The following is an 11384-nucleotide window of genomic DNA, read 5'->3' as shown; positions in this document are numbered from 1 at the left end:
AATGCACAAGAGGAAATTGTTTCTATGAGATACAGCATGAACATGGACCTACAGAACAGCTCACTGTGGACTATCAGAAGATAATGCTCAACATTGATTCCACAGGCCTGGACTATGAAGTCAGTTCAACATACGCAGGGTAGCTTTTGCTTATCTGCTTTAACTAACAACACTAACAACTATAATCCCACCAAACAGTCCTCTGATGCTGGTATCAACTCGGTGAATCAACTCAGGGTTTCTCAGCTGTGAGCGTATTCAGGTAAACGTTGTGGTGTTTTGCAAGATGCGACCAATCGCATACATGGATGAGTCGACTCTCTCTGTTTTAAAACTGAAAAGCGAACTATTATTTAATATAATAGTTATTCAAATACAAAATCGGGCTAAAAGCAACACAGTTGCAGCTACTAAATACAGCAAGGACAGCTAGCAAAATGTCACCATCATGTGTGCATGTGTAAATTAATAGGTTTATGATATCACTGCCCAGTTTTAGCACAATAGATCTGACTATAGTTAACAGACTTGGAGAAAACAAAGAATAGCATGAACACCAAAACATTTAAAGCAGTAAGCTGGCTTAATTTATTTTCTTATAATCACCCATAGGAACATACAAGTAATGCAGACAGCCCAGGGGTCTGTGAGCTCCGACATGACAAATCTGAAGAATCAGATCTGACACACATAAGTGAATATGTGATATGAATATATGACAAGAGAATATATACTGATTTACATCGCCAGGGCAGAAAGAATAAGGCTTTTCATACACACCATAAAGGCAGCACATTACAGTTTTTCTCAATTGTTTACACACAAATACTTGAGACACAATGACCACAACATGTAACTCATGCACCAATCCCCTGAACTAACTCTGCTAAACTGCAAGCACAATTCCTGCTTTACACTCAAATTGCAGTTTTAAAACACACTTTTTCAAAACACTACACACAATTCTCTGCATTTGGCACAATTTTCATGAAGAAAATCTCTTGTTTTCACAAGGAACACACTGCCATTCAAAATTCTAAAGTTAATTTCCCTACTATGCACACTGACTCATCACATGGGCAAACACCTGCAACACAGTTTTACAATTTGCAATCAGAGCATTAGCATAAAAGTGCAACAAGTGAGCTCTTCTGTTTTGGAGCAATGGATGCCAACATTGGCAACAGAGGCAGAGCCAGAGGAGTGAGAGTACGAGGAGGAGCCTAGCATGGATTTGCCATGCTAGGCGATATTTCCCCCGCTGCTTGGCCATTGCTTGCATTGCCTGTGATGTGGATGAGGTGCTGTGGCCAGACCAAAACAGAAGAGAGGATGCGGGATAGTTGTTGTTGTTGTTTTTTTTTTGTATCTGTATACAGTAAATTCTTCTGGTTTTGTATGTAGACCACTGTATATGCAACTTTGTGTTGGTTGGGATGAAAACTGTATACATTACAGTATTCTTGTGGGAAAAATAAAATATTTAAAACAATATTCTAAAATATTTTACAACACATTTATGTATGTACTGTCTGTAGTGAGTGTAACACTGAACAAAAAAAGCCCTAAGTCATTATGGTACAGTTTTTCTCGATCGTTTACACACATTTTCTGAAAGCATGCCTCATACTCTCAGAACTCTACACACAAATCAAAAAACACACACACAATGGGCAAAACCCCTTAATTCTCCTGCAAAATGAAACTTTACATTCAAAACAATGTTATTTCTTCTCAAAATGGTATTTTGTTTTCAAATGACACACACAAACCATCATATGAATAGACATTTATAAGAACCAGTTGAACACTGATGTGCTCAATGTAAAACACGATGAACACTTCTTCTCCATTTACCATAATGACTTAGGCCTTTTTTTGTTCAGTGTTACACTCACTACAGACAGTACATACATAAATGTGTTGTAAAATATTTTAGAATATTGTTTTTGTATATTTTATTTTTCCCACAAGAATACTGTAATGTATACAGTTTTCATCCAAACCAACACAAAGTTGCATATACAGTGGTCTACATACAAAACCAGAAGAATTTAGTTACAAAAAAAACAAAAAAAACAACAACCATCCCGCATCCTCTCTTCTGTTTTGGTCTGGCCACAGCACCTCATCCACATCACAGGCAATGCAAGCGATGGCCAAGCAGCGGGGGAAATATCGCCTAGCATGGCAAATCCATGCTAGGCTCCTCCTCGTCTCTCACTCCTCTGGCTCTGCCTCTGTTGCCAATGTTGGCATCCATTGCTCCAAAACAGAAGAGCTCACCTGTTGCACTTTTATGCTAATACTCTGATTGCAAATTGTAAAACTGTGTTGCAGGTGTTTTCCCATGTGATGAGTCAGTGTGCATAGTAGGGAAATTAACTTTAGAATTTTGAATGGCAGTGTGTTCCTTGTGAAAACAAGAGATTTTCTTCATGAAAATTGTGCTAAATGCAGAGAATTGTGTGTAGTGTTTTGAAAAAAGTGTGTTTTAAAACTGCAATTTGAGTGTAAAGCAGGAATTGTGCTTGCAGTTTAGCAGAGCTAATTCAGGGTGTTGGTGCATGAGTTACATGTTGTGGTCATTGTGTCTCAAGTACCAGTATTGTGTGTAAACAATTGAGAAAAACTGTAAATGGAGAAGAAGTGTTTTTCATTCATCGTGTTTTACATTGAGCACATCAGTGTTCAACTGGTTCTTATAAATGTCTATTCATATGATCGTTTGTGTGTGTCATTTGAAAACAAAATACCATTTTGAGAAGAAATAGCATTGTTTTGAATGTAAAGTTTCATTTTGCAGGAGAATTGAGGGGTTTTGCCCATTGTGTGTGTGTTTTTTGATTTGTGTGTAGAGTTCTGAGACTATGAGGCATGCGTTCACAAAATGTGTGTAAACAATCGAGAAAAACTGTAAATTCTACAGATCCCTGCGGCACGGATTGGACAAAATGACAAACACACTCACAGGAAGCAACCTGCAAACATGCAAACCCAGTTTCACACGGAGAAATGGATCTGTAAATGTGTAAATATGAGTTGAAGAGTACTTTTTACAAGTAATTATTTACATTTGCAAAACATCTCCTTTTTTTGTGAAATTCAAATACACATTTACAGTTCTACATATTTGCATATCATATCCATATTTGGATATAACTTTACAAAACAGAAATACAGGTGTACAAATGATAGCACCTCACATTTGTAAGGTTTATTCTACAGATCTGTGCTGGTAAAAGTTATCAATAAGAAAGAAGTCACAAATGATCCGATGTTCACAAACTCACAGGAGGAGATACGCAAACATGCAAACCCTGTTTCACGTGTAGAAATGGATTCGTCAATGCGTAAATAGAGTAAGTTATACATGCAAGTTAAAGAATACACGTTTGTGGATCCTGAAATACGTGTGAATCATGGTACACTTTTGTTTATTGTATTCTGTGGTTTTACAACATCGCTGTGCTTACTCAGATAATTAAGTCCAATAAAAACTTTGTTCTCCATGGTGGTGTGTGTGTGTGTGTGTGTGTGTGTGTGTGTGTGTGTGTGTGTGTTTGTGTGTGTGTGTTTGTGTTTGTGTGTGTGTGTGTGTGTGTATGTGTGTGTGTTTGTGTGTTTGTGTTTGTGTGTGTGTTTGTGTGTGTGTGTGTGTGTGTGTGTGTGTGTTTGTGTGTGTTTGTGTGTGTGTGTGTGTGTGTGTGTACGTGTGTTTGTGTATGTGTGTGTGTGTGTGTGTGTGTGTGTGTGTGTGTGTTTGAGTGTGTTCATTAAGCTGAGCAGCGTCTTGTTCAGTCAGGAGGAATTACATTAGATCCACTATCGATGACAGATCTGCAATCCAATCACTGCTCTGGCATGCTCTATCAGAGAGAGAGAGAGGGGGGTGGGGGACTTACTCTGAGAAACTCGTACAAGTTCGGCAACCGTGAAGACACCGGGTGTCACAAAGCTGTCCTGGAAACCCAGATGACCTGAGACAGAGGGAGAAAGGGACGGGGCTCAGCTTTTATACAAGTTGCAGTAGTGGCAGTAGTATTAATTCTATCAGCAGGATTCTCAGTGGAAGCAGCACTACTCAGAGCTGTAGTAGTGAGAGAAGCATCACTTTCAGCAGTAACAGTAGTAAGTAATGGGAGTAGTATGAGTTGTAGGTTTACATGTAGTTGCAGTACTCATAGTTGTAGTAGCAACAGTAACTTCATTATCATCTGTAATGGTAGTAGAAGTAGTAGCAGTGGTCTCAGTAGTGGTAACATGGTTGTAGTGTAAGTAGTAACAGTAGCAGTCGTCTCAGTAGTGGTAATGTGGTTGTCGTGTAAGTTATAACAGTAGCAGTCGTCTCAGTAGTGGTAATGTGGTTGTCGTGTAAGTTATAACAGTAGCAGTCGTCTCAGTAGTGGTAATGTGGTTGTCGTATAAGTAGTAACAGTAGCAGTCGTCTCAGTAGTGGTAATGTGGTTGTCGTGTAAGTTATAACAGTAGCAGTCGTCTCAGTAGTGGTAATGTGGTTGTAGTGTAAGTAGTAACAGAAGCAGTCGTCCCAGTAGTGGTACGTCGTTGCAGTGTAAGTAACAGTACCAGTCGTCTCATAAGTAACAGTAGTATTAGCAGTGGTATCAGTAAACAAGTACAGAACAATAATAACTACCAGGTTGAGGTATTTCTGCATGTGTGTGTGTGCATGTGTGTGTGTGTGTGTGTGTGAATGGGGTCTCACCATTCTCTGGCTGCTCCTTGATATCTGATTCACTGGCCTGATTGGGGCTTTCTGATTGGCCGGTTTCTGGAGAAAAGAATCAGATGAACACTGATGAGGACAAGCCCAACGACACCGTGTTACAGTTTTTTACGATTGTTTACACACTAAAATAAAAATTTCCACACAATTTGCGAAATTCTACTCCAAGGAGCAAAACACCTCCACAGATTTGCACAACATTACACACAATGTCTGCTTCACCCTTTTTGCAAAACATTACACACAGGGATTTGTAAAACGCTACACACATTTTCACACCTTAGACACAGATAAGGATTGTGAGGTTACTTCCTTGTCATTACAAAGCCCCGGATTTCCAATGACCACACTAATGAACAAATTGGATAATCACATCCACCAAGTGTGGAAGCACACATGTGCTTATTTGAAAATGCAGCACTCAGGTGTGCTATAAAAGGCAGCAGGTGAGTTCACCTGTCTTCAACAAAAATGGAAGGAGCTAGAAGAAGAAGAAGAGTGAGAATGAGAGGGGGAGCTCAAAGAGGAGATGAAGGCGGTAGAGGAAGAGGAGAAGGAGGTAGAGGAGGAGGCCCAGGTAGAGGAAGAGGAAAAGAAGGAGATAGAGGAAGAGGTAGATAAAATAAATACTTGAAATATTCAGTCTGCAGCATCAGTGTTGTGCAGTGCTTGATAAGTTTATAGTAGGCCTATTTGTGTACATTCTCCCTATATCTCAAACTAATCATGAAGAATGTTGTGGGTTTGTCACTATTTTTTTGACATCTAAATTATCCCTTACATAACAATGTCTGGCCAAAAATCTAGCACATGCTATTTCCTAAAATTAGTTTTTTTTTACAAATGTGTTTTTTATTTATCACAGCAGTGTGAAACTGGCTGCAATAGTGTCTGATCATTGAGGACTGTGTTGGTTAAATGAAAACTAATAGCATTTTCACAAATATGTGTATATGTTTTGACTGAAGTGTGTCATTTTGCAAACAATCTAGGAATTATGCAAATTGAGTTTGGTGTTTGGATAATTGTGATTATATTTTGAAAAAAAGAACCCGGTTTTCAAAATTGCATGTAAACAATTGAAAAAAACTGTTAAATGCCCACAAACACAAACTCACAAAGGTGCTGTCTCCTGATTGGATGGGGGGTTCACTGACAGCTGGGATTTTTTAACATCAACATGAAATGCTTGATTGACAGCTATTGTATTAAATAAACTTGGGATATATATATATACATACACACTGAACAAAAAGACCAACATTTTTCATGAGCTTAAATCAGAGATATAAGACTCTTTCTACATACACAAAATAGGCCTTTAGTATATATATAGTATACTGTACACACACACACACACACACACACACACACACACACACACACACACACACACACACACACACACACACACACACAGTAGACTGACTGTTCATTCAAACTTTTAACTGAAGTCAAATGTCTATGCCAGCAAGTCAGCAAGAGCCCTGAATTCAAAATAAGTGGTGAAAGTATAGAAGCCTAAAGAAGTTTAATATATCCTTAACATATGAGGTAAATTTCTTCCTTATCCTTATCGAAACCCACGTCTTTTCATACTTTTTACTTCTTATTAAATTTGTTCTTAAGGAAGTTCCTAAGAAAAAGTCCACGTCAGATTCATGACATGTTCTCAAACTGCAGAAATGTTCAAATCTATGTTATTATATTAATGAATCCCACGTCTTCACCAATTGAGAGTACGTGCCAGTTCTTCCTTATTAGCATATATAAATGCCCCGTGAATGTCTAGGGTATTAGACTGCAGGGGCCGTGTGCACACACAGAAATCAAACACAGAACAGAAGTAAAGAATGTTGAAACAGAAATATAAAAACATGGCTCTGATGTGAAGCAGCCTCCTGCTGCAGGAAGTGAACAGCAAACCAGCCGTTGTGTTCAGGAGCATCAGTAGTGGATCTAAACTAACACTTAAAGAAGATGCATGGGATGCTTTCATTCCTTCAGTGGATGCTGTTTCCAGAGAAGGATGAACAACCCATGAAGTACAAAAGAAATCTCCAAACACAGAAGAGAGATGCCGACAACTGGAGGAGGAAAGCTGCTGAGAGTTGTCAGTTTAAAACTCTTGACACTTGTGGAGCGAGTACGCACGTACTGCTGATTGAACCACACCTCTGGGTGAGTCTGATGGTGGGTGATGATGTCATCAACCAGGGGGCCAGTTAGATCCTCCATCTCCTAATACAATAAGTCATTATTGGAATAGAGCTCACTATTGGACTTTAAAATGAATTACTCAAAGATGCATTTATGAGCCATGTGTCTCCAGCAGCTCCTTGTTTGGGGTGAAACCCACAGAACTGTTTAGTAATATATAGGAATTAATGTGTTAGTGTAGTGTTGTTTCATTTTAAAATGCCATAATACTTTGTAATATAATGAAAACAATAATTAAACCGATTATAAATGATAAAATTGTCATTGTAATTTAAATCCTACAGTATTATACAATTGTAGAATTAAAGAAAATGTACTATATAACACATGTTAAAATGATGAACATATTTGTGTGCAAAAATCATCATTTGTAAAGTAGGTAGAGTAAATGTAGAAAGTGGCATGAAAAGAAAAGTAAAGTAAAATACATTCAATTTGTACTTCGGAGCAGTATTTGTAACTATATTGAGACAAACTGCTGGACAGAAATACAAATCAGTGTGGAAGTGAAGCTGTCATACAGAGGATTGTGGGACATGTTTAACTCTGCTGCCCTGTGAACGCATCCCATAGCTCTCTCTTTGTCTCTCTCTCTATCTCTCTCTCTCTCTCTCTCTCTCTCTGCCCATTTTTTTTCCCAGCATGCTCTCTGCTCTGATGCAGCTCCACCACTGCAAATGATTTAGCGTCTTCAGGAGCATCGATCGGCTGCGCTGCAGATAAAATAGTCGGGGAGTGGAAGAAATATCACCCATCATCCCCCTGGAGCTGGCCGCCGCAGGGACCATGACTCAGGACCGGACTGAGACGGATGGAGTCAGCTTCACTTTTATTACCACGCCCAGGAAAGGGAAACTTTTTAATTAGGATCCAATGTAATGATCCAACAGCACATGAAGTCAGAACAAACAGGAATGAAGCTGCATCGTGATTTCACGTCAACACAATGAAGTGTTTCACTCAGTGTCACGTTGTTCACACCGAGCTACAGCAACGCCATGAAACACGTCTGCCTTCTTCAAAGAGCTTAAATCAGGCTCCATGCATCTCTGTTTGACTAGCAGTGAGAAGAAAAGCTTTCCACACTGAAAACGTGGTGTGCTTTCTGCTTCTATAATGATTTGATTTATTTTTCACGTTGCTGTCAAACGAAACTGTGTTTTAAATTTTAGCCTGTTTTGAGCTTTGACCAGGTATTTGTGAAACAACGTGCCAAAATGAAATGTACCGCTCTGTAGTAAAGACTCAGCTCATTAGTGATACTCATGCGCATTTGTGTCATTTATAATGGATTAACAGTTATACTCGAAAGTTATCACTGCACAGTTATATTATTCAATTGTTCTATTACATTTCTAGAAACTCTTTGCAACGAGGGACCCCTCCTTAACACACACACACACTGAGACAAAGTGCGGCATTTATCAGCCTTGTTTTGCATGCTGTTCACTGTGTATGTTTGCTTCAGCAGCCTAAAACAAAGAGCATCAGGCTGAAACCACGGCAACCAGAGGAGGAGGGGGGTATGAGGGGGGCTGCTGATGGGTGTGTGTTGGAGGGCACTTTCACACACTGCTCCCAAACCCCATTACCCCCCCACACACACACACCCGCATTCAGCGCCCCCCGTCCAGGTTAATTAAATATGCTAATGAGGCGTGGGAGTGTGTGTGTGTCGGGGGGGGGGGGGGGGGGGGGGGGGGGGGGGTTGGTGGCAGTCCAAAAACAGACAGTAAAATAAAAGCTCTCTGTACACACTCAGATCTCGTCCTCTTCTTTTTGATTCAAAAAGCAAAAAAACATGCTTTTATTTTTTTCAATTAGCTCTTTTTTCTCTTCCTTCATTTCCTGTTTCCAGTCTCTCTTTCTCTCCATACAATCCTGATCACCACTGCCATCAATGCTTTTATTTCTCTCTCTCTCTCTCTCTCTCTCTCTCTCTCTCTCTCTCTCTCTCTCTGTCACCAGGCTCCAAAGTAAAAGCCTCCATTTAGAAACAAAAGCTGCTGCCATTCAGGCTTTTATTTTCAACAAGTGGTGTTGACTGAGTTTTCCCTCCATCTTTCTTTTACTCTCTCTCCTCTTCCTCTCCGGGCTTCAGCTATAGACAGAGAGTAGTGGACCGTGACAACAAACAAAACAACACACGCACTCACAAACACACACACACACACACACACAAACACACACACACGCATTACAGCACTTAGAGAGAACAAAACAATGAACCAAGGAGAGAGAGAGAGCGAGGGCAGAGGTCTCTCTCTCTTTCTCTGTGGGAAAGTCAAACTGTGGCCCTGGCGGTCGCTTGCCCAACTCTCTCTCTCTCTCTGACATGAAGTGCCTCTTTTCTAGGAAGGGGGAGGGGGGGGGGGGGGGAGATTATGCTATTTGTACTTGTGAAGTTCATACAGCAGCGTACATTTATACTTCATCCTTTTGGGCTTTTATTCCATTTGAACACTGTAACTAAACGTTGTGGAGTAAATGTACTGAGTAATACTACCACCTGTATACAACAGGTGAAGCTCAGTCCGCTGATGTCCTGCAGCACCTCCACACACACACACACACACACACACACACACACACACGCTCACAAACACACACTCACAAACACACACTCACAAACACACACCTCCTCCTCCTGCACCGCAGCTCTCTATTCAGATGCCCCAAAACAACAGAGACCTCACAGAAGCTTGTCTCCAGAACATACACACACTGTCATCTGAGAGGTGAAAAAACCCAACCCACCCTGTTCTTCATTCTCCATCTGACCTCTGATCTAGCTCTTCATGAATATGAATTCATATTTTAGAAAGGCCACAAATCAGCTGAGTCTACCTCCCCTTCGTTTAACACACACACATGCACACACACACACACACACACACACACACACACACACACACACACACACACACACGCACACAAACCGACCACCAACAGCATCCACAGCAGTGGAGGATGATGTCTTTGATCGACAGGTCTTTAAATTTTATTTTAAATATTAACAATTCAAATCTTTAACATGATGATGCTAACATGTTAACATGAGATTTGTTAACAGGAAGAAACACATTTAGTGTGAACTGACGGTCAGCTGTTAATATACAACATTTCAGAGATGTTTGTGAATTCATTAATAATGTAAAACATGACTGAATATAATTATTATATAGTTAATATAAAGACGCACTGATGTCAACTATCAAAGGCAATATAACAGCTCCCGCTAGCAGAGCAATGAAATACACTAAATGAAATAACGTGCTACATAACTCAAAGTAACAAGGTTTCCAGAAGGTGTGCTTGATTGAAGCACCTGGGCTGCACTGACGAGTGAACTGCTGGATTTACACAATAGTATGTTTCAAACAAGTCAAACAACGATGAACGATGATAGTAACACTAAATATGACTCATATGTTATATGAGTGAAAAGAAGCTAATTTGTTTAATTTTTGTGTTGAAATAAAACCCACAGGACATGAATCGATTTCCTGCACTGTCATTGTTGTACTAAATGATTTATCACCACATCATGCTCATTTTTAGTTCTGATCCTTCGTGTCCAAAAAATAGTTTGCAATAAGTAATGTTTTTCATGCTTCATATTATGTAATAATGTATGTTCCTTTATATATTTGGAGTACTTCCTTTTGCTTCTGCTTCACCACAGTGACACTAAAATGAAAATAAAATTCACACACTCATGCATTTCATCTCACAGGCACAGACAACATGTTGGATAAATAAACCGTTTTAAATGAAATTAAATATGATATACTGTATATGATATATATTAAAAAAATGTGCACATTCTTAATAATTTTGCCCTTTATCTCAGACATATTGGTGCCCTTTTTACACACACACACACACACACACACACACACACACACACACACACACACACACACACACACACACACACACACATAAAACAGTTGAATGCCAGATAATAGAACACTTTCCAAATATGAAATATCAAAAATGAGGCTGCTGATATTTCTCTCAGTCAGAGGCAGGAGGAGGTGCATTTGTTTTGTGTTTCCAGGCAGCGCTGGAGGCTCAAGACCCGAAATCATGAACCCTGGATGACTGCCGGGTCCAGCAGCCAAACACACACACACACGCGCGCGCCACTCGCCAAAATAAAAGCCATGTTTTCTTTTCTGTGGAATTGCAACACATACACACAAAATCTCTCTCTTTCTTGTGGAAATCATGTTTTTGGGATGATGTAAGTGACTCCAACCCCGGCCTCCATTTTGACGCCGCCCACCAGTCACCATTTTGTAGTAGCTTAATATTCGCCACAACACCCAATAAACCCACAAAAGTCACCAGACCAGGGGCGTCTGGCCCGGAGGGAACCCTGACACCGCCACGCCAAAACACCTGAAGTGTG

At 39.9% G+C, this 11384-nt stretch overlaps 1 protein-coding gene across 4 annotated transcripts in view; it reads right to left on the bottom strand.

Annotated features, from left to right (window-relative positions):
* Positions 1–11384, bottom strand: part of nfia (nuclear factor I/A) — a 189903-nt gene that overhangs the window by 56185 nt on the left and 122334 nt on the right. For all 4 annotated transcript variants that reach the window (XM_084011573.1, XM_084011572.1, XM_084011574.1 and 1 more), the window contains exons 3-4: positions 4727–4792; positions 3906–3980 (exon numbers count right to left, since the gene is read on the bottom strand). In XM_084011573.1, coding sequence (XP_083867699.1) covers positions 3906–3980; positions 4727–4792 — 141 coding nt within the window. The remainder of the gene's footprint in view (positions 1–3905; positions 3981–4726; positions 4793–11384) is intronic.

Source organism: Eutrigla gurnardus (assembly GCF_963514095.1).
Source record: "Eutrigla gurnardus genome assembly, chromosome: 6".
In the NCBI taxonomy this organism is placed as follows: Eukaryota; Metazoa; Chordata; class Actinopteri; order Perciformes; family Triglidae; genus Eutrigla; species Eutrigla gurnardus.
The sequence above is the reverse complement of the archived record's forward strand: the minus strand, read 5'-3'. Positions and strand labels throughout refer to the sequence as shown.